The 24986-nt window shown below is 37.7% G+C and overlaps 1 protein-coding gene across 1 annotated transcript in view; it reads left to right on the plus strand.

Moving 5' to 3' along the window:
- The window catches only part of LOC124271160 (testin-like), a 77451-nt gene that overhangs the window by 16925 nt on the left and 35540 nt on the right, over positions 1-24986 (plus strand). Inside the window, 3 exon segments of the mRNA XM_046706233.1 lie at positions 434-522; positions 2064-2250; positions 2253-2297. Of these exon segments, the coding sequence (XP_046562189.1) occupies positions 434-522; positions 2064-2250; positions 2253-2297 (321 nt within the window).

Raw genomic sequence — 24986 nt, forward strand, 5'->3', positions numbered from 1 at the left:
GTCATGTTGCCTGGCTTGATGCTGTGTTTGACTTGATGTCATGGTCATGCTGCCTGGCTTGATGCTGTCTGACATGATGTCATGGTCATGCTGCCTGGCTTGATGTGTCTGACATGATGTCATGGTCATGCTGCCTGGCTTGATGCTGTCTGACATGATGTCATGGTCATGCTGCCTGATATGATGTCATGGTCATTTTGCCTGATGTGATGTCATGGTCATGCTGCCTGGCTTGGTGCTGTGTCTGACATGATGTCATGGTCATGCTGCCTGAAATGACGCTGTGCGTGACTGTTAGTGCAGGATTTGTCACACACTCATCCAAGAGCATGTGCAAGCAGCATCTAACATGTGTATATGATTTTGACTTTTTAACCACTTCGATATAATTGCCCCCTATTCTTGAGTTAATAACTTTTCTCTCATGTTTCAGGGTACAAATAAATTCCCACGCACTCCTCGAGGTCCACGGTGTCTCAAGTGTATCGATGGGTGTCCAGGACTGGAGGTACATTATTGGAGGTAAGACTACGTTCACTCACCCAGCTTCTGAATCTCTCATGACACATGATTTATGATATTTGAATTAATATTCATCAGTAAAAGGCAATTACCCACGCTGAGTGGCTCATGCAGAGTAAAGAATGAACATATTAAAGAATGAAATGGGAGTTTTATCAAATATATTCATTTTTTCAAATCTAAGGAATACTTCCCCCAGATATGCACTGCATTAAAATGCCTGAGCAGGAAAAAGAGTGTTTTGTTTAGGCAAGGATCTAAAATACCCTTTTTGTTTTGATATAGCAACCTAATTTCATCTTAGCCAGTCAGCAAATTATGTTATGTATTTTCTTTTCTGAAAAATGACAAGCAAGTTAACTGCTTGATGCCTGTTTTCCAGTCATTAATGGGTACGCTTGACAGTGATGTATAACATGGCTGGATGTCCTAGGGTGTTCCTATATGCAACACCTGGAACAAACATCCACAGAAAGATGAAGGCCTGTTTTTGACTGTAACAGTATATATAAGCTAAACTTGTCTTTAAGCGACGTTGCTGTAGAGGGTGTGGAGTCATCCCACAGATGACATCCTTAGGTTGTCAGCCTTCATAACAGAGTTAAACCTCTTTAGTCAGAAGGTCTGTGACTCAAAGTTGTGACCCTGATATTTTATTTTATGGTTGTTCTTCTGACAATATTAATTTAATTTTAAAAAGAGCGAGTGAGGGAGTTTGGTTTAGAGCTTTCAATTTTATCATGGTGTGTCAGCTTCTGTTTAGCAGGTATAAATCCTGAGATCATGGTGCCCAAAATACCATAAAAATCAGGATCCTGTTAATGCCTAAGGCACACAACTCTTTGTAACAGTACTGGCAGTACAAATTTAAACTGAATAAACTGATAATAATCAAGTGTTTTGCTGAAGCAGGACCGGCTACAAACTCTGAACAATGAAATTAGTTTTACACTAAACTTACGTATAAACTCGTCATCAACATCAATGTCTGAGGCTGCCTCTCTGTGGGAAGATCCATAGAAGATCATGTCAGGCTAGCACCGAGCTAACTCTGACTGCCCAATCTAAATGAAGGATGCACAAGCTCTTGATCCAATCAGTGTCAGCTGATAAAATGATTTGGCTTAAAATCCTTATCACCTCCATTCAGAAAGTTCTGTTTTTGCAAACACAAAATGTCACAGAATTCAAGTATCCCTGATTGTACACCCTTTTAAGTGTACCGGTAATTGTCATTGTGTTCAGAAATGTATTATGTATAAAATATCCCCAACAGAGTATAATAGTGTTATGTGCTTGCATGGATATATGTTTTTTACACTTGAAATTAGTTACTTACGTTTGTTTTCAAGCTATGCTTGGCTGAATTCTTCACTCACGTGTACTCAGGGTTTAGAAGCCTTGGCAATAATTGGCTGAATCGAATGGTAGTCTGACCATCTTCTATGGGAGTGTCCTGTCTTCTAATCTTTATCAATTCTGACAAAAATCCTATCTTGATGCCAAATGCCAGTTTATGATTTAGACTATGTTTCTTGCAGAAAGGTGTGTAAGAACTGCCGGTGTCCACAGGACGACCATGATGTTCCCATGGACAGGGAGCAGGACTTTCGACCAATCAGCCTGCTATTTGACACTGTCTTCTCACCAGATGCTAAATCTGATTGGATGGATAGATTTGAAAAGCTGAATCTGCAGGACCCAAAGGTTCTGGCCCAGTTGTGTTCCCCCCCCAGAATGATGTTGTGATATCCAAGCTCATCAGTGAAAACCTGGTCAGTATACTGTCATGTATCTTCAACCACAGGGTCAGTGGGTCATTTAGACGAACTGATTGCTTGGCGTGCTTTGGTCAGCTGTAATCTACACTCCCATCCTCTGTATCACCAGGGCTAGCATTTCAGTAAACCTACACTAACCACTGGATTCATTCCAGTGATTGCAAATTACCTGCCCTTGATCGCAAATTACCTGCCCTTGATTGCAAATCACCTGCCCTTGATTGTGAATTACCTGCCCTTGATTTCCATTTGCTGATTGGCCAAAGGAGATCTGTTTCCTTCATGCAAGACATGAAGTAGGGAGGGATAAAACTATCTGACATATTATGGCCCTGTGTGTTATCTCTGGCATGAAGTAGAGTCCTTCTGTCCATCTCACTTGTGTGACACTTTTTTTCAGAAACCGATATCGATCCAAGGATTATGTACTATATATATTAATAAGGGATAAATATGTTGATCTAATTAGAAAACTTTCTTTGAAACTTAATGTTTGACTGAGTTATGGCCCTTGTTTTACCATTTGAACAAGGTGAAAAGTACTGTTATATTTCAGAAACCATTGTAGATGACATTTCATTAAATCGAGGATAGATGTTTTCAAGTTGTTTGAAATAATAGTTTACAAGACCCTTACTTATTTACAGTTGCAAGCTTGCAATGATAATTGAGGATATGGATGTTACTGTATTGTTGGCTTTGTGTTATGTTGCCATGCCAACCAATATGTGCTCACACCATTGACCACAGATGGCAGACTGTGATTCACACTTATGGTGTTTGGAAGAAAAACACATCATTTAGCTTAATTCCCAACTACACCCAAACATGCATCCAGACATGATGCCTGTCACTTCCAAGGTCATTACGTTATGGGTAGGATGCGTCAAGTAGACTTTGATGTGGTTGCGATTTACTGCTGTCGGCTAACAGATGGCAGAACGGCTGACAAGTTGGGTGTTAACAATTAAGGACCTATGATCTTTTATTTGAAGATGTGAGTATATTCAGAATTAAACCAGAAATTAAACCTCCCCAAATGTTTAAAATAGGAACATGAGACTCTTCCCATTTTGCAGCTTACTTGATTTCAGTTTCAGAAAAACTTTTTATCACCAGTGCTGTGGTGAAATGTGGGGCTTTTGTAGGTAATGGTGGGGCTCAATTGGTATGTTTTTATAAATACATGTAGTTATAAATTCTTGACCCTTGATTTGACTTTGACAACACTGAAGGCTTATGGCTGATACCAAGCAATTTCTTTTCTAAAAGTTTTCAATATGATACGTGTGTGTAAGTGAGATCAACATCTCCTTTTTCCATATCATTTTATTTTTACTTATTGACTTTTTCATTTTGATTAAATTCTCTCAAAATGCATTGTAAATAGATTTTCCTGTGAAATCACTGATCCGGTGATTCTAAAACCGTACAAACTGATTCTTAAGTGACCCCCAAATTTCTTCCAGGGTCCAACTTACAATACAGCCACTAATATATATTTCAGTATAGGTTCAGATAGGATTCAACATATATGATCTGTTTTTGGCCCAGTGCCATATAGCTGGAATATTAACGAGTGCGGCGTTAAACTCACTCACTCACTCACTCACTGTTTTTGGCATTTCGTTCCCTCTTTCCGACATCCAGATGGAATGTAACATAATTCACAGTAATAATTCCGTGATAAATATATATTTTCAGCAGGATTGTACAGGCTGGTTGTGCCTTATACAACATGTTCACCAAACATCCAATGGTCTTGCAAACAAAACAAAAACAGTAATAAATTGAAGCTGTCCATTTGTCATGTAACTGATGAAATATAATTACACAAATACATTATTTATGAGACATCTCTAAAGCAGAACAGAAATATTTGTGTGATGTTCCAAAGTTTATGTTGTGACTATGGCTTGCAAATTAAAAACATGTAATAGGAAACAAAGAAGATTTATTTATGTATTCCCAAATGATCCATCATGGTGGATGACTGGATGAACACCCAAAACATTACCAACATTAGCCAAAACATGGCAGCTCTTTCTCTGTAAATCAAAGTTTTTGTGACACCTAGAGATTTATACAAGCCGTTTGGAGATAAGATCTATAACCTGGACTGACGAATATTGCAAATATGACATTCATAAACCCATGGCATGTAGCATGTGTATAATTTACATTGAAACTACAAAAACATGGCTGTTGTGTGGAATCTCACCCACAGTCGGGATTCAGATAGGCTCGTGGAGACATTTCCTGAGAGGATGTGCAACTGCAAACAGGCGTGCTCATCTGCCATTTATGTCTACTGGGGATGTTTATGGAAAGGTCCTCGGATATTTAAGACATAATATCTCACATTATCAAATTTGATCATGCCAAGGGGATTTCTATGTGTGGAACACAAATGTCAGAGGTGGTCTGAGTGTTTTCATTGACTCACGCTGATGTGTCATTGGTGAGGTAGTTGCCAAAGGACACCAACACAAGTATGAAGGGTTGACTTCATTGCTGGCCCTTTGGCCTGTAGCCAGCAGAATTAGCAGTGGGCCAGCGTTTAACTTGAACTCAGTGGTTGGGGGGTTGATGTTATCTCACAAGCAAAATGTATTCAATGTTCAGTGTTCGAATTCTTGCACAATCAAACTATAGCGGGTACTTAATTTTGCCATATGAATAGTCTGGGTTGTGGTGTTGAGACAGGGGAATTGGTTGGGAATTGGGAATGGGTTAAATCAGAGACCATATTATATGGTCTCTGGTTAAATAGGGATAGGTAGAGATTAAAAGTGGCCAGATAGGTGATACCGGTAGTTAGGAATGGGTGTAGGATTTGGGGTGGGAAGACGATGGCTTGATTGGAAAGGTATTGATATGCAAACTTTGTGATAATTTAGGGTGGGAGTGTTCCACTGGCATAACCCATGACCCGAATTCCATCACAGCTAAGGGAGGCACTCTCCAGAGCAAAACATGGTAATGTACATAACTCCCGCCAATTCAGGTGAAGTACTACCATTATTCAGAAGAAGAATATAATCTATAATTTGTGGGTTTCACCTGACATACTCTTACAAGTAATGGGGCAAGGTAAAAATATTTTGGCTTGGCATAAATTTCAAGTACTGAAAGTTATTTTCCTCCCAAATCGAGGCATTTCACTCTATAACTACCTGAAACTAAATGTGCTGGACTACCTGTGATGTGACCTATGACCTTTGCATGTTTTATGTGAAGAAAAGGTGAGAATGTTTTCAGAACATAAGGAGAAGGTTGTTGTCAGTGGTAACGGTAAATACAAAGAAAGGAGCCTGGAGCAAGTCTGTAGACCTCCCACTTTTCTTGCATAACGTGAACAGAATGTAATTGGCAGGAACAAAGGGCCTATCTGCAGCAGTATCAGCTCTGTGAGATGCGCCCATCTGCTCCTACAGTAATGGGCTTGACCTGATGGCAGGATCTGGAATGGATTCTTCACCACACGACTTTTGTTCTCACAACTTGAAAAGAATATGATATTGTTGGCATGACAGGTGAAAAAGAAAAGAAAAATATACTTGTATTATGAAATTAAGAGTAGACATTTCATGCTGCATCAGATATGTTTTTTTATCTGTGAAATTATTTCTTTTAACACACGTGACATGCTGAGATGGAGTTGAGGATGATGGGGACCGTTTGTTATGGTGGAGATTGGGATGGAGGGAGTTTCCATCTGGGTTTGGTGAATATGAGGGTGTATATATGTATTCAGGTTTGGTGGAGATTGGGATGCATTTGGGTTTCTTTGTCCAGGGTGGATGTTGGTTAAAGTTGTGTTTTAGATGGAGATAGGGGTACCTGTGGGATAGTATTGGGGTTTGGTGGAAATGTGGTGTATGTTTGTTTATCTTGGTCATTGCTGGAAATAGGGTGCATGTGGGTTTATATTTGGGTGTAGTGTAGATCAGGGTGGAACATTTTGTTGAGATGGCCGTCAATGTGGATTTATGTGGTGATGAGAGGGGATGTGAAGGGTTTGTTGAGATGGCTCTCAATGTAGGTTGGGGTGATCGTGGTCACACAAAAGTTCAATGGTGATGCAATGGAAACATTCCCTAATCATATATTCAGATATTGTTTAGAGGTCTCCAACTGTGGCGTGTGATACAAGGCTCCTGGTTCCCATGTTCTCAGTCGGTCTGGTATACAACATGCATCAACATCACACTGTCAGCAGCACACTCACTGTCAGCACCACACTCGCTGTCAGCACCACACTCACTGTCAGCACCACACACACTGTCAGCACCACACACACTGTCAGCACCACACTCACTGTCAGCACCACACTCCCTGTCAGCACCACACTCACTGTCAGCACCACACACACTGTCAGCATCACACTCACTGTCAGCACACTCGCTGTCAGCACCACACACACTGTCAGCACCACACACACTCTCAGCACCACACACACTGTCAGCACCACACTCACTGTCAGCACCACACACACCACCACACTGTCAGCACCACACTCACTGTCAGCACCACACTCGCTGTCAGCACCACACACTGTCAGCAACTGCACACACAGTCAGCACACACACACTGTCAGCACCACACACACTGTCAGCACCACACCACTGTCAGCACCACACTCACTGTCAGCAGCACACACTGTCAGCACCACACACTGTCAGCACCACACACACTATTGTCAGCACCACACACACTGTCAGCACCACACTCACTGTCAGCACCACACACCGTCAGCACCACACTCACAGCACCACACTCACTGTCAGCACCACACTCACTGTCAGCACCACACACACTACCTCCAGCACCACACTCACTGTCACTCACTGTCAGCACCACACTCACTGTCAGCACCACACACTCACTGTCAGCCACACTGTCACTGTCACCACAGCACCACCACTCACTGTCAGCACCACACACACTGCACCACACTCACTGTCAGCACCACACTCACTGTCAGCACCACACACTGTCAGCACACTGTCAGCACCACACTCACTGTCAGCACCACACTCACTGTCAGCACCACACACACTGTCAGCACCACACTCACTGTCAGCACCACACACTCACTGTCAGCACCACACTCACTGTCAGCAGCACACTCACTGTCAGCACCACACTCACTGTCATGCACTGGCTGTGTATGTCACACTGGATTTCCTGACTTCTGTGGGGATCAGGCCGAGACAGCAGGGGGTGGGGCTGGGGCTGTGCAGAAGGGGGAAGAAGCAGGGTGGGGTGGGGAACTGCAGTAGACGTTATGAGGCTATCGTCGGCAGGTAATTTGGATGAGGAAGAGATGGGTGTACCAGTCAGACAAAAAGGAGGAAGGGGTGAATATTTTTACTTTGGGGTGAGATGCGAACAGGGAGATAGTATCTCAAAAGAGAAGGAAAGAGACCTCAGGTGTCAAATATATACAGTTAATCACCAATGTTTTCTTTCAATTAAAAAACAGCTTCATTGATTTAAAAACGTTTCCCCAGATGTACATTTCTGTCAAAATGGCTGGCTAACCAGGTCAGACAAGATGTTACCTATGGCAGTTATTGGAAATTGAAAAAGTGTAAAAAAAATACTTAGACATTGAAATCTGCAGAGTTTGTTGAGCAGACTGATTGTAAAGAGATAGTGCTGTTGCAGATGTTATTTAGGAAGCAAATTACGAGGATGTCAGATACAAGGGGTTAAAGGTTGGACAGTAAGGAGGAATGTGTATTGAAGGATGGCTCTGGGAGATAACTAGAGTTAAAGTTGCCCAGCAGAATGGGAATACTTGAAAGGATGATGCCACATCATTCAAGGGGTTAATGATCTTATCTAAGGCAGAGGTGTGCTTTAATGATTATACAGGCAGAATGTGGAGAAACAGATTTATAAGATGTGCTGTATGTATGTTGTGTGTGTTGAATACAGAAGGGTAGGGACAACAGTCACGTGGGGTGGGGATGGGCATGTTTGGGAAGAACATGTGAGGGGGAAGGTAAGGGGCTATGGTTGAGATGTGGGAAGGGTGGACATGTGGCTGGGGGTGGGGATTTTGGATGGGATGGGAGTGAGTGAGTGAGTGAGTTTAGTTTTAAGCCGCACTCAGCAATATTCCAGCTATATGGCGGCAGTCTGTAAATAATTAAGTCTGGTCTAGTCAATCCAGAGGTCAACAGCATGAGCATCAATCTACACGATTGGGATACATTTTATTGTACTTTTCCATTCACTTTCCATTCCAATTATGAAAATTACTTTGGGACAGTATTACATTTGTATTACATAAATTACATTTCATATAACCTTTGGTATTATATTCAGATGGTTTGTTCAATGTCATGAATTGGAAGATTTGATCAATCTGTCAATACAGTGGACTTAAACCTGTATTTCTTTAATGCAGGTAACACATGATCATATGATATATAAACAGTATTTACCTGGATTTGGGATATGTTCTGTTTATGAGTTATTATAAAGTACTAAATTAGGTTGTGAAATCATATTTCAGGAGAAACGAGAGAGACAGGCAATAAGCAATAATTGAATTTGAATAACCATGTAGTTGGATTTTGTTTGTGAACTAGTCACATGATACATTCATGTGCTTTCTCTAACGTTACATTTGACGGAGGTGCTCAGCTGGTGTACTTGTAATAACCACATGGGATCTTGGTCATCATTTTTAGATTAATATTTCCCTTCTAACGAACACAGCAAAAGTCAAATGTGATGATGTACGTGCTGTTACAGTAATGTAGGCAATAATTGGTCCTTGGAGATAACAGATTGCTAACCATTACACAGCAAATTGTTATGCTTTTGAGCTGTGGCCTGTTTTCTTAACATTGTTCCAGGGGTTAAAGGGTTAACTCAACCTCATGTATGATTAAAGAACAAAGGCTCTAGGAGACATGGGGGGTTAAAGGGGGTTTACATAATGTAACCACATGCAATGTATGGGACGCGGAGATAATACGGTCAAGAAGGGTAAACCAATTACAGACAACTTACAGAAGCAATTTGTTTTAAAAATTAGGTTAAAGTTATGGTGTAACACATGCTTTTATGAGTGAAAATGAAATGCTCGTGCAGAGAGTATGAGAGTTTATTGATGAAGTTTGAAACTTCTAAAAGTTTTCATGATTTTTTCGGTTTGTTTTGGGAGAATTCTTTTTTGAAAACTGTTGAAACCAGTGTAATTATCACCGTTTAACGATTCAATGGACATTACCAAAATATCGTTTCTAAAAGCTCAAAAGATTAGTTTCCTCATAACATGGAAGGATAACTTTTTCTTCTAATTGATGTCTGTGATGATGCTCTTCAAGTCTTTTGAAGCAGACAACTGGTCACAGTTTAGCGTGGGAGAGATTTCAGTCTTCATTCTCACTGACATAATCACTTTTTGGTTTGGTGAAATTAAAATAACTTCATTGCTATTTAAGTGTTTGGGTGTTTTTTTGTTTTGTTTTTTTATTTAAATCAGGTACTCAAAATATTATAACTGTCTGTATTATCACTACATGTTACATTGATGTTACATTGAACAATGACTAAATGATATATGCTTCGTCAAGTGAGTTTGAATGAAATGACTTACAGAATTGTCTCCCTTTGTTATGACATGTGGTCTGGAGTCTATGACAGGCACCCATGAAGATCCAGGTTAGAATTGGTCTTCCGTAACCCATGCTTGTCGTAAGAGGTGACTAACAGGATCGGATGGTCAGACTTGCTGACTTGGTTAACACATGTCATTGTATCTCAATTGCGTAGATTGATGCTCATGCTGTTGACCACCGGATTGTCTGGTCCAGACTCGATTATTTACAGACCGCCGCTATATAGCTGGAATATTGCTGAGTGCGGTGTTAAACAACCAATGAACAAACCTGAAATATCACAAATTTCTTTGCATTCTATATCAGAGGAGGTCGGTTAGATATGCCATATGGTGATGTATTTTTGTGCGTGGTTAATGGTTACCATAGCTGACAAAGATATATAATAGATAGAAACATATTGTTCTAGCATCTGTTTTTTTCTGTTCTGTTTTCAGTTGTCTGATTTTAACATTTTGTGTGTTTTGTTGAATTTGAAAGGGCCCGGGTTGCTGATATGGCTACAACATTTCATCTGAAAGAGGGACACCATACCCAGTATGGCGTTGATGCTGTCATAAGTGACTTAAATCTGAGACAGATTGATGTATACCACGAAATATGAGTTTTGGGCAAACAAAATGGATTTTGCATGTCTTGATTTGCATTTGTTGGACTCCATTTTAGTGCTCCTTCATAGTTGCACCCTTAGAGACAGTTTTATAGTGAATATACTGTGTTCCATATACCGTTATTTATTGTAAAACCCATTCAGTTTATTCTGCACTGATCTCTCATGTGGTCATGGTTGTGGGCATGGGGAGATAACTCTCATGAGTTCTTGAGCACTCTAACTAGTCATGGTATAACACTGTTTTATAGTGAATATACTGTCTTCCACCAACGTTATTTATTGTAAAAATGGATTCATGACCCATTCAGTTGTTTCTGCACTGATCTCTCACGTGGGCATAGGGAGATAACTCCCATGAGTTCTTGAACACTCGGGCGGTGGGGTAACCTAGTGGTTAAAGCGTTGGCTCGTCATACCGAAGACCCGGGTTCGAATCCCCACATGGGTACAATGTGTGAATCCCATTTCTGGTGTCCCCCGCCGTGATGTTGCTGGAATATTGCTAAAAGCGGCGTAAAACCAAACTCAGTCAGTCAGTCTTGAACACTCGAACTAGTCATATTATAACTCTGTAGCTAATTGTTACCTAGCATGTTATAAGTCATTATCCTTCACAATTAAATCATTATAAACAATTGCAGTTGAAATGGACATTCTAAATGTGAAATTTAAATGTGCAAAACTGACCCAAAATAGTTCATCATGTAATGAGCCATAACTTGTTGTACGTCACAGTATCAACAGATTTACATGATTTGTGTGTTGCTGACATTTCCAACTGTCACACATCAACGACAAAAAATTGTTTCCAATGCAATTTCCCTATGTTGACTTGTCCCATACGTTCTTGTGTTGTATCAGGTGAACAATTAACCAGCCTTTGCATGTGTTTAGGCCCGGGGCCACTGGTGGGACAGGATACACTCATCTTTTTGTGAAGAAAAATATTCACTATTGGATCATAAATCTTAAACACATGTTCATGATATAGTCAACATTGTACAATGGGCTCCGTTCTTGGCACAAATTTCTTGTGAGTGTTTTGTTGCTTTTATTCTCCATTTGATAATGTATTTTATCCTAGTGGGCGTTTCGTCTCCTCATTCTACCCATCCCCAAACAATGTATTCCGTTCAAGCTTGCAGTGTTTAAATACCAATTCTGACACGAATATACTCAGATAAAACCTGTGAAAATATAGTTCCCAATACAAACATTCTGCACAGTGTGTTTTCCTCAAACAGCCCCCCGCAGTTCTGTTCAGAGGAAGTATCAATGTTCCAAAAGATTCACTCCACCGAGAGAGTCTGACCTCAACTCAAGCCTCCCAGGGTGATGAAGCTATTCAATATGTCTGAAATTTTATATTTCTATCACACCGACACAATGTACATAGCTGAAAACTTCACAAACTCCAACATCTAAACTTATCTCAAATCAAGTTTCTTGGTCAACAAGAAAAACAATATTTGTGATTGTGTACACAACCTGGAGGAAATGTAATACTTGCAATATTTCTCCCAACATTTGTGAAAACAGCCTGACTTTCCTTGTTTCACAGGCATTGTGTTTGAAAGAAACCGTACCTGATCTTTGTTTGTTGTACAATCTTGGAAAGCCAGACAATGATCTACTGTGTGGATTTGTTCTCAGCAGGAGAATATAGACACAGAATTGACGTCCTTGGATTTTCAGAATGTTTTCACCAGTGTCTAAGAAATGCTGAGGATGCGATGTACAAATTGTGTTTACTGAATCTGTTTCCTTGTTGAAGAAAGTATTTAGCAAATTTTGAGTCTTAAACAGCGGGCCATGGACTGATACAAGATTGCTGATGTGGTAATGAGCAATAGACAGATGCTTACATGCTCACTAAACAACGGTATCATTACGGTAAAAATCGGAACTGTCAGAAGGTGATGATATATGGATGTTTACAGATAGACACAGATTTACCAACTCTGTTGTTCATGTAAGCTTGAATTATGAGTTACCTGAAGGGAACAAGGTCACAAGAAAAGATTCAGTGTTAATGAGTGTGTGAGCGAATTATGTTTTACACCGCTTTTAGCGATATTTCCAGCAATATCACGGTGGGGGACACCAGAAGTGGGCTTCACACATTGTACCCATGTGGAGAATCGAACCCGGGTCTTCGGCGTGATGAGCGAACAGTTTAACCACTAGGCTACCCCACTGCCTATCAGTGTTAATGAACATTGGGGTAGTTTGTCATAATGATGGAACTCAACCCATTGCAAATCGTGAGCATAGATCAATGAGTTATTGACGTCACAAGTATTGTGTTATTGTCATAACAAGTGTTTGGACCTTTAGGACACAGGTATCAGGTCATTGAGCATACAAGTATTAGGTCATTGAGGTCACAAGTGTCAGGTCATTGAGGTCACAAGTATCAGGTCATTGAGGTGACAAGTGTCAGGTCATTGAGGTGACAAGTGTCAGGTCATTGAGGTCACAAGTATCAGGTCATTGAGGTCACAAGTGTCAGGTCATTCAGGTCACAAGTATCAGGTCATTGAGGTCACAAGTATCAGGTCATTGAAGTCACAAGTGTCAGGTCATTCAGGTCACAAGTGTCAGGTCATTCAGGTCACAAGTATCAGGTCATTGGCCTAACAGGTATTGGTTGTATTCCATGAAGCACTACGTTAGTTTTCCCACCACTTGTCATCAGATATAAAGATTTATAACTGGTCCAGTAACATGTAAACCAGATTTCTTTCTCTCTTACACTTGTTCCAATCAGTCATTTACCATGGCAGGGGGGGGGGACACCAGAAATGGGCTTCACACATTGTGGAGGATCAAACCAGTGTCCTCAGTATGGTGAGCAAACACTTTGTGACTAGTCTACCCCTCTAGTCTACCCCTCTAGTATACCCCACAGCCCCTCTAAGCTGTGACTAGTCTACCCCTCTAGTATACCCCACAGCCCCTCTAAGCTGTGGCTAGTATACCCCTCTAGTATACCCCACAGCCCCTCTAAGCTGTGACTTGTGCTGGTGTGTTTCCATAACCTGGCAGTAGATATTGTTGTTCACACTATTGACCATTAGTTTGTCCCACCACAATATTACCATGGCACTTCAGCATGTCGAGCAAATACTTTAACCTCTAGGTTACCATAGCACACCTCCTGACCTGAAATAAGACATTGTACTTCCTGATGGTTTCTAAAAGTATGTCCAACTTTTAAATTCTACATTTAATACTGTGTAAATTGTCACATAATTTACTTTATCAAGACAAGGCCAATAAAGATGAAACTGATGATTCAGCACTATCGTCTCTGTGTAATGTCTTGCTTATGCTGCTGAAACAGGATGTGTCAAAAATAATTCTTTGTGAAGAATTTTGATATCCACCTATCTCGAACCAACGCCATTTATCTGTGATAAGATGCATATTTTTATAAAGTGTATCATACATGTAGACATTGGATATACATCTCGGGTCTGAGATGATTCAACATAGCTCTCTAATCTCAGGGTATGAATGCACTTGTTGCCATCATTCACACATGCAGTGGACGAGAGATGTGGCTGATACAAAGAGTGTCTGTGATATCAGCATAAGCAAAGCGACAACTCCACAATTTCTGTTTTCCTTCACTGAGCACTTATAAAAGTATAAGGGCTCTTTCTATGTAACTGCTGTGATAGCTGTGTCATAAGTGTTTAAAGGTGCATTTGTTTTATCAGCTCATTCATGGAGTTGAAAGGTGCATTTGTTTTATCAGCTCATTCATGGAGTTTAAAGGTGCATTTGTTTTATCAGGTCATTCATGGAGTTTAAAGGTGCATTTGTTTTAGCTCATTCATGGAGTCATTCATGGAGTTTAAAGGTGCATTGGTTTTATCAGCTCATTCATGGAGTTTAAAGGTGCATCGGTTTTATCAACTCATTCATGGAGTTTAAAGGTGCATTGGTTTTATCAACTCATTCATGGATTTTAAAGGTGCATTGGTTTTATCAGCTTATTCATGGATTTTAAAGGTGCATTGGTTTTATCAGCTTATTTATGGAGTGTAAGCATCGGTTTTATCAGCTTATTCATGGAGTTTAAACATCGGTTTTATCAGCTTATTTATGGAGTTTAAGCATCGGTTTTATCAGCTTATTTATGGAGTGTAAGCATCGGTTTTATCAGCTTATTCATGGAGTGTAAGCATCGGTTTTATCAGCTTATTCATGGAGTTTAAGCATCGGTTTTATCAGCTTATTCATGGAGTTTAAGCATTGGTTTTATCAGCTTATTCATGGAGTGTAAGCATCGGTTTTATCAGCTTATTCATGGAGTGTAAGCATCGGTTTTATCAGCTTATTTATGGAGTGTAAGCATCGGTTTTATCAGCTTATTCATGGAGTTTAAGCATTGGTTTTATCAGCTTATTCATGGAGTGTAAGCATCGGTTTTATCAGCTTATTCATGGAGTTTAAGCATCGGTTTTATCAGCTTATTTATGGAGTGTAAGCATCGGTTTTATCAGCTTATTCATGGAGTTTAAACATCGGTTTTATCAGCTTATTTATGGAGTTTAAACATTGGTTTTATCAGCTTATTCATGGAGTTTAAGCATCGGTTTTATCAGCTTATTCATGGAGTTTAAACATTGGTTTTATCAGCTTATTTATGGAGTTTAAGCATCGGTTTTATCAGCTTATTTATGGAGTTTAAACATTGGTTTTATCAGCTTATTTATGGAGTTTAAACATTGGTTTTATCAGCTTATTCATGGAGTTTAAACATTGGTTTTATCAGCTTATTTATGGAGTTTAAACATTGGTTTTATCAGCTTATTCATGGAGTTTAAACATTGGTTTTACACTGATTTTTTACAGTTCCACATTATTATTACTAGTACATCATTTTATAGTTTCCTTCTAACTGAGCACATATTTGTCGTTCTCTGCAAAGCTAAAACATAACCAAAGGTAACACAGACAACCTTGGCAAACAGTAATTGTTTTGTTTTAATCATACTGTGTTTATCTGTTTGTATGTCCAGTATAACGCTACATTTATCTGATGAGACCTTGTCAATCACTGTGTTATTTCCCTGCATACGTTTCTCTTTGTTTGACGTTCGTCAACTGATGTACATTGCAGTCAGTGTCAGAGTTGACATGTATTTCGAGTCATCAAAAACCTCACATTTGTTGAATAACTGAAATCTGAGAATCATGTGTGTCATTGCTGCTGCACTAGTGACTAACAGAATTGTCTCCCTTGGTTATGACATGTGGTCTGGAGTCTATGACAGGCACCCGTGAAGATCCGGGTCAGAATTGGTCTTCAGTAACCCATGCTTGTCGTAAGAGGCGACTAACGGGATCGGATGGTCAGGCTCACTGACTTGGCTGACACATGTCATCGTATCCCAATTGCGTAGATCGATGCTTACCATATATTACCGTAGGTAAGCCAAATTTTGAAGACCCCAAAAAGACGTGAAGACGTCAAATTTGCACTTAAACATCACTAGACAAGATTATTTTCCTTTACAGTTCTAATTTGTTTTTGCTAAGCATTGTATTATTTGCAGGGATTATCTACAGTAATATATGGTGTGCTGTTGATCACTGGATTGTCTGGTCCATACTTAATTATTTACAGACTCAGAATATTGCTGAGTGTGGCGTTAAACAACCAACCAACCAAACCTGTGACAGGTGGGATTGGCTAGTTTGTTGACTCTAAAGGGTATGCAGGAGTGCTCTCCCCCTATATTGAAGCATACTCAACATGTAAGTGTATTAAAAAGACATAACTAAATCATGAGGAAACATAGAACAGAACTGTGAAACAACAACTTGTTGCATGAATTCTTTAAATTCATCTTCCATGTCTCATGCTCTCCACACATCCAAATGTATTTGCGTGTATTTGAGTGAGTTAAGATTGTAGTCACATCAGCAGTATTTCAGCTATATCATGAAGGCTAATTTAAAAAGGCAAACAGGGCCAATTTAAGTGAAAGATTTACTCATCTTTACAAACAGATTTATAAAAACATTTCCTCAAAGCAAGTGTTTCAGGTACAAAGCATGATTTGGGCATGAGGGGCAGTCCGGCAGCCTAGCGATTCGCTTACCACACCCAAGACCCGGGTTCTATTCCCCACATGGGTACAATAAGTGAAACCCATTTCTGGTGTCCTCTGCCGTGATATTGCTGGAGTATTGCTAAAAACGGCATAAAACCATACTCACTCACTCATTCACTCACTCACTCACTCACTCACTCACTCACTCACTCACCACTCACCCACCCACCCACCCACCCACCCACTCACTCACTCACACACCCACTCACACACCCACTCACTCACACACTCGACAATACCTGAACTTGTTGGGCCGATTTGCACGCTTCTTCTTTGTATATTTTCTATGTGTATACTTGCACTTCAAACAAATCCACTTGACATCCCACATGAAACATAATAGATCAGGGTACAGTTTCAGGGATTTTGTCACCAACCAATTTCAGTCTGCAGTGCACCGACTGCACAACATCATTGTCCGCGGCTGGTAAATTTAACATGGATATCCTGAAGAGTGGTGATCTGTGGTGCAGATAAACTGGATGTAAATATGAACATCATATGGAATGAAAGAAATTTCATTTTGATATGTTTATATCTTGTATAAATTTGTACAAGAAAAACAAGTGATATATAGTAGCTGCTTTTGTAATAATGTACTGTCCCCGTTTCAATGATGATGAACTTAGGCTGCACAGTCCAGGGCAGACAATAGGTTGATGATGATGATGATGATGATGATGATGATGATGATGATTTGGAGGTTTAGCATGAGCTTTCTGACAATGCATATTTCACACACAGGGAGAGAGACAATGGGAAATCACACCCTGTATATGTGGTGGTAGCCAGGAGTATTTCTGTCTCAGGACTTATTGAACAATATCATTTGTCTTTTATAAACAGCAATCAATGTGTCAGAAAAGAAACGCCTCCCCTTGAACATTTTCTAAGAGGCTTGTGCACGCATTAAATGAATGCATGCATTCACGTTAGTTGTCCAAGCTTTTAGCACCAACTGCAAGCGAGGAGGATTAGCTCACACGTCTTCTGAAAGAAAATTTAATTTAGATGGTCTGCTGATTTCTAAAACAGATTGTCTAAGAACTCTTGGTGTATGCTTACATGAGAGGTGAGATTTCACACACAGCCTGGGGAGTAATTGGTCTTCTTTGGTCCCCAGTGGGAAACACTGAGGGCTTGTAAACAATGAGTAACAGTTAAGCTTTTTCTGAATTAAGTAACTTTTTTTATCCATCCATGGCGTCTCATTTGAAACTGGGATGGATGTTGACATGTGTGGGTGTGATATATCATCCCCTTTTATATCCCAACAGTTTCTTCAGTGATGTATTTTTTAATTTCTGAAAGTTTAGCAGAATCTTGTCTTAAAACAGGTTTCTGAACAATTTCACTTTTGTGCTAATATTTAAATTTTCTGATAGTTGTAAATCAAATGCTATCACATTAAATACACATGAATATGTTTCTCTAACGAATGTTGAACATAATGATCTGCCTTAAAATGTTCAGAGCAGTTTAAAACATTCTTTTTTGATAAAACACAAAACTAACAGACAAGGAGTGGAGGAGAGTGTAGAAATGAAGCATTGTTTACATGTCTTTGCCACAGATGTGACCATAACATTTTGTTAGATTTTAGTTTTCATAGAATGTGTTCTAATAATGATGTCTTAACTCTGTCACCATAATACGGTTGAAACATCATAAAGGTTTTTTGTAATTAAAGTGAGCTACAGGGCCCTGTTGGCTGCTTGTTTTCTTTCATTGATTTCTTGTCTTCATGGAAAGGCTGATGATTTAGGGGTACATACATGTCTTCAGCACAACTTTTTGTACACATAAAAATATTTCTTCACACCTCACGCAATTTCCATTAAATAAAATTCATGTGGTGATTTACTTCTTTACAATTCAGTGGCACAATTAGTTTTCTCGTTAAAGCACTAAGTTTAGAAAAAGAAGATTTAGCAATTTCCGTTTGAAAATAACTACCTCTAATGAACCATAACAAGAGTTACCCGCCCTTACTCATGGCCGCTGATAAACAGATTGAGATTGAGCAGCCTTAACACCTCCCAGAATGTTCACTTTGCTGCTGTAGATAAAGATACTTCAGGTTAAATACATTTGAGATCTTCTTATCTAGGGCTGAAAGAGGTTATTTTGGCTTAGATTCTCATTAAGACACTTAAAGCATGAAGTCAAATATAAAATTGAAGGGATGAAGCACATATCATTTTTTTTCAGAATGTTTCAAAAGTTGCAGCCGTATTTGAAGTGTATGGGAATGCATGAAATTTTAAATTGGTTTAGTAAAAATAACAATTTACAAAACAAGAAAAGTGACTTTTTGAGAAACCTGTCTCTTGATGCTGCATATCTCAGCTACGCTTCTAACCAAGCATGCAATATTCTGTCATCTTGTGAACGGAGATGAGTTCGGTATAGAGCATCTCAGCAAGCTACTAATTAGGCATGTAACAAGGCGTACGTTGGACGTTTGGAACATCCTCTGTGGAGGTACTTCAGGGGTTATTAAGGGAGAGCTATGTTTCTCTTTTCAAGACTCTAATTTTTAATGAATATTTTTTTCAATTTCATCATGTTTTTATTTAAGATCTCCAGAGGAAACATGATTTGAAAATGGTGCAGGAGATTTTACAACATTCCATACATGTCAGCATGCTTTTACGTGATGCGCGAATATGCCTCCAGTATGCACAGATGTAGAGACTGGACTCAGTGCATCCAGAGGACTCACAGCATTGTTCACTGTACCCACAACACATCTTTGACTTTGCTAAGTGTTTGGCTGTTTCTTTCTGAGCAGTTACGTGCATCATTTCATCCACCAGTCCACATGATCAATTATTCATTCCAGGCTCTACAGAAATGATCAAAACATATAGTTCTCTACACTGTTACATCACACGGCCCTCGTATTGCCTGCAAAGACCCTTTAAACTAATAATTAGGGGTTCCCGGGACCCCATGTTTGTGAGGCGAGGTAAAACCCTGTGTCAGGTTTGCTTCTGCACCCTGGGATGTGCTCAGTTGGAACTTTGTCCCTGTGTGCGTGGAGTTCTTCATGCATCTGCTAGGTGCCCATCTACTGGGGTCTGCTGTTCTCTCAAACAACATCGCAGTAGTCTGCATGGAATTGGCCAACTCCGTACCTGACCTGTTACGATGAATTAGTGGAATTGTATCGTCACATTCTCTGTCACCTCATAGACAGATTGGATAAAGGGTCAGAAGACTGCATCATTGGTATTCTTTGTGTAAATCTGTTAAAAATCAACATTGAATATGTTTGCCATCTTATGCTGAACTGAAAGATAATGTGGCAGTATCTCTGATTGTGGTTACAAAAAATGAAATTTGTCCCTCAATAGTACTTTAATAAACTGAGAGGTGTTTGAACAAATTTGCAAAATTGGTCTATGACTGAGGTGAAGATTTTTTTGTGGTCTCATGACATTTCTTTTCAGTACATTGCCATATCATTTTACTTCATAAGGCAATGAATTTTAGTCCATTGCACATTTATGATAGCTAAAAAAATAAAATAGAAAATAATGAAGTCAGGGCCAGGTTATTTAACTGGCCATCAGCATCATAAGATGAAATATCATATTACTTGCAACAGCACTCAAAAAGAAATACATATGAATAAATATGATTATAAATCGTTTGTAACAACAGCTTGTGGATACAAAGGCATAAAAATTAAGTGAGAATTATGTGAAAATTGAGCTGTCATGAGAATTCATACTGCTTCTTATGAACACCCTTGTTCTCTTTGTTTGTGAGTCATCGATAGGAAACTTACTAATGTCTCCACTCCTGTGGGTTTACTCCCATCACTACATCCCATTTGTTGTTTTAAGCTGTAGTTCTTATGTGAGGGCACCTTCCTGTGATGAGTCTTTGTTGTTTGTGTGCTTGCTGACTCAAGCAAAGAGGAGTTTCATACCATTCTCATGGTCAGATTTTGTTTGTCTCACAGTCCCTGAACCACATTATTTTCCCTACAATGCTAAAGCCCTAAATGAACAAGTCTGGATTTCCCCCAGGTTCTGAATCTCCTATCTAACTGGGGCTCCTTTTCAATTTAGATGGGTTTATTTGTTACTTTCATGATTTTATATATTCAGGGACTAAACGTTAGTCCAGTTTGGACATTGACCAGCAGTTCTAGTAATGACATCAACATGGCAAAATCACGACATATATGGTTATGGCTCATAGCAGGCTCTTGCCTTACTTACAGGAAACAAGAAATCTTGATTTAGGCAAGACATTTCAAATTTCACTTTTATAAAACAAAAATACTCCAATTCTTAGTCAAAATAATTCTATTGGTATTATACTGAAAATACTTGAAGTATATATTTAAGAATTATAATAGAATCTGTTGGAATCATTGAACTGTTTTCAGAAAAATGTATTTTTTTTCTACTGCTCCGCCTAATGACACTGCTGTAGCTTTGCTGCGAATCATTAGCAATAATTTCAGGAAATAGCCTATTTTTTTGCCACATTGTACAGGAAAACTTGTTTTTCACATCTTAAACAGCTGTCATATAAATTATGACACGTTCAGTCTTAATTTTTTATCTACCCATGCTCTCGGTGTCAGGAACAGCAAATTTGGACTACCATGATGAATTTCACTTTAAAATCATAGATTTGTTCTTTCTGTTTTACACTTAGCTTTTTTACTTAAGGAAAACAAAGTCTAATCTCCTCATTTGCCATTTCTTATAGAAAACTAACACTATTTATAAATACATATAATTTAAAACATTGCAATTAATCTTAATTTATAACTTATTATGTTGATCAAACTCCAATTTATATATAGCATATTATGTTTATCAGACTCCAACTATTACATAGTGCATATTATGTTCATCAAACTGCAACTTATATATAGCATATTATGTTTATCAGACTCCAACTATTACATAGTGCATATTATGTTCATCAAACTGCAACTTATATATAGCATATTATGTTTATCAGACTCCAACTATTACATAGTGCATATTATGTTCATCAAACTCCAACTTATATATAGCATATTATGTTTATCAGACTCCAACTATTACATAGTGCATATTATGTTCATCAAACTGCAACTTATATATAGCATATTATGTTTATCAGACTCCAACTATTACATAGTGCATATTATGTTCATCAAACTGCAACTTATATATAGCATATTATGTTTATCAGACTCCAACTATTACATAGTGCATATTATGTTCATCATCATAGTGCAACTGCAACTTATATATAGCATATTATGTTTATCAGACTCCAACTATTACATAGTGCATATTATGTTCATCAAACTGCAACTTATATATAGCATATTATGTTTATCAGACTCCAACTATTACATAGTGCATATTATGTTCATCAAACTGCAACTTATATATAGCATATTATCCAACTATTACATAGTGCATATTATGTTCAGACTCAACTACTGCATACTCAAACTGCAACTTATGTATAGCATATTATGTTTATCAGACTCCAACTATTACATAGTGCATATTATGTTCATCAAACTGCAACTTATATATAGCATATTATGTTTATCAGACTCCAACTATTACATAGTGCATATTATGTTCATCAAACTCCAACTTATATATAGCATATTATGTTTATCAAACTGCAACTTATATATAGCATATTATGTTCATCAAACTGCAACTTATATATAGCATATTATGTTTATCAGACTCCAACTATTACATAGTGCATATTATGTTCATCAAACTGCAACTTATATATAGCATATTATGTTCATCAAACTGCAACTTATATATAGCATATTATGTTCATCAAACTGCAACTTATATATAGCATATTATGTTCATCAAACTCCAACTTATATATAGCATATTATGTTCATCAAACTGCAACTTATATATAGCATATTATGTTTATCAGACTCCAACTATTACATAGTGCATATTATGTTCATCAAACTCCAATTTATATATAGCATATTATGTTCATCAAACTGCAACTTATGTATAGTATATTATGTTTATCAGACTCCAACTATTACATAGTGCATATTATGTTCATCAAACTGCAACTTATATATAGCATATTATGTTCATCAAACTCCAACTTATATATAGCATATTATGTTCATCAAACTGCAACTTATATATAGCATATTATGTTTATCAGACTCCAACTATTACATAGTGCATATTATGTTCATCAAACTCCAACTTATATATAGCATATTATGTTCATCAAACTGCAACTTATGTATAGTATATTATGTTTATCAGACTCCAACTATTACATAGTGCATATTATGTTCATCAAACTGCAACTTATATATAGCATATTATGTTTATCAGACTCCAACTATTACATAGTGCATATTATGTTCATCAAACTGCAACTTATATATAGCATATTATGTTTATCAGACTCCAACTATTACATAGTGCATATTATGTTCATCAAACTGCAACTTATATATAGCATATTATGTTGATCAAACTGCAACTTATATATAGCATATTATGTTGATCAAACTGCAACTTATATATTATGCATATTATGTTTATCAGACTCCAACTATTACATAGTGCATATTATGTTCATCAAACTGCAACTTATGTATAGCATATTATGTTGATCAAACTGCAACTTATATATAGCATATTATGTTGATCAAACTGCAACTTATATATAGCATATTATGTTTATCAGACTCCAACTATTACATAGTGCATATTATGTTCATCAAACTGCAACTTATGTATAGCATATTATGTTTATCAGACTCCAACTATTACATAGTGCATATTATGTTCATCAAACTGCAACTTATGTATAGCATATTATGTTTATCAGACTCCAACTATTACATAGTGCATATTATGTTCATCAAACTGCAACTTATATATAGCATATTATGTTTATCAGACTCCAACTATTACATAGTGCATATTATGTTCATCAAACTGCAACTTATATATAGCATATTATGTTTATCAAACTGCAACTTATATATAGCATATTATGTTGATCAAACTGCAACTTATATATAGCATATTATGTTTATCAGACTCCAACTATTACATAGTGCATATTATGTTGATCAAACTGCAACTTATATATAGCATATTATGTTTATCAGACTCCAACTATTACATAGTGCATATTATGTTCATCAAACTGCAACTTATATATAGCATATTATGTTTATCAGACTCCAACTATTACATAGTGCATATTATGTTCATCAAACTCCAACTTATGTATAGACTCCATATTATGTTTATCAGACTCCAACTATTACATAGTGCATATTATGTTCATCAAACTCCAACTTATATATAGCATATTATGTTTATCAGACTCCAACTATTACATAGTGCATATTATGTTCATCAAACTGCAACTTATATATAGCATATTATGTTTATCAGACTCCAACTATTACATAGTGCATATTATGTTCATCAAACTCCAACTTATATATAGCATATTATGTTTATCAGACTCCAACTATTACATAGTGCATATTATGTTCATCAAACTGCAACTTATATATAGCATATTATGTTTATCAGACTCCAACTATTACATAGTGCATATTATGTTCATCAAACTCCAACTTATATATAGCATATTATGTTTATCAGACTCCAACTATTACATAGTGCATATTATGTTCATCAAACTCCAACTTATATATAGCATATTATGTTTATCAGACTCCAACTATTACATAGTGCATATTATGTTCATCAAACTCCAACTTATATATAGCATATTATGTTCATCAAACTCCAACTTATATATAGCATATTATGTTCATCAAACTCCAACTTATATATAGCATATTATGTTTATCAGACTCCAACTATTACATAGTGCATATTATGTTGATCAAACTCCAACTTATATATAGCATATTATGTTCATCAAACTCCAACTTATATGTAGCATATTATGTTTATCAGACTCCAACTATTACATAGTGCATATTATGATGTTCCACTTGTCAAGTTGTGTTATTGCAGACTGTTTTACATCATATCCTGGAAAATGGTGCTTCACACATGTGATGATGTGACTGTGATTGTTGTGAACATTATTTCATTTACAAAAACTTGAGTAACTGCGTATGCCCTGGCAAAAGTTTGAGACGTTTTGCATCTAAATATAGACTAGATAATATTTTCAAAGCTTTTTATCATATTTTCAAAGCTGTTCCACTAAATATATAGCTGAGGTCTTGAAGAGAATTGAGGGGTAATCACAAAGATATATATAT

This window comes from Haliotis rubra, unplaced genomic scaffold, assembly GCF_003918875.1.
Source record: "Haliotis rubra isolate DU_JTF1 unplaced genomic scaffold, ASM391887v1 Scf158, whole genome shotgun sequence".
NCBI classification, from domain to species: Eukaryota; Metazoa; Mollusca; class Gastropoda; order Lepetellida; family Haliotidae; genus Haliotis; species Haliotis rubra.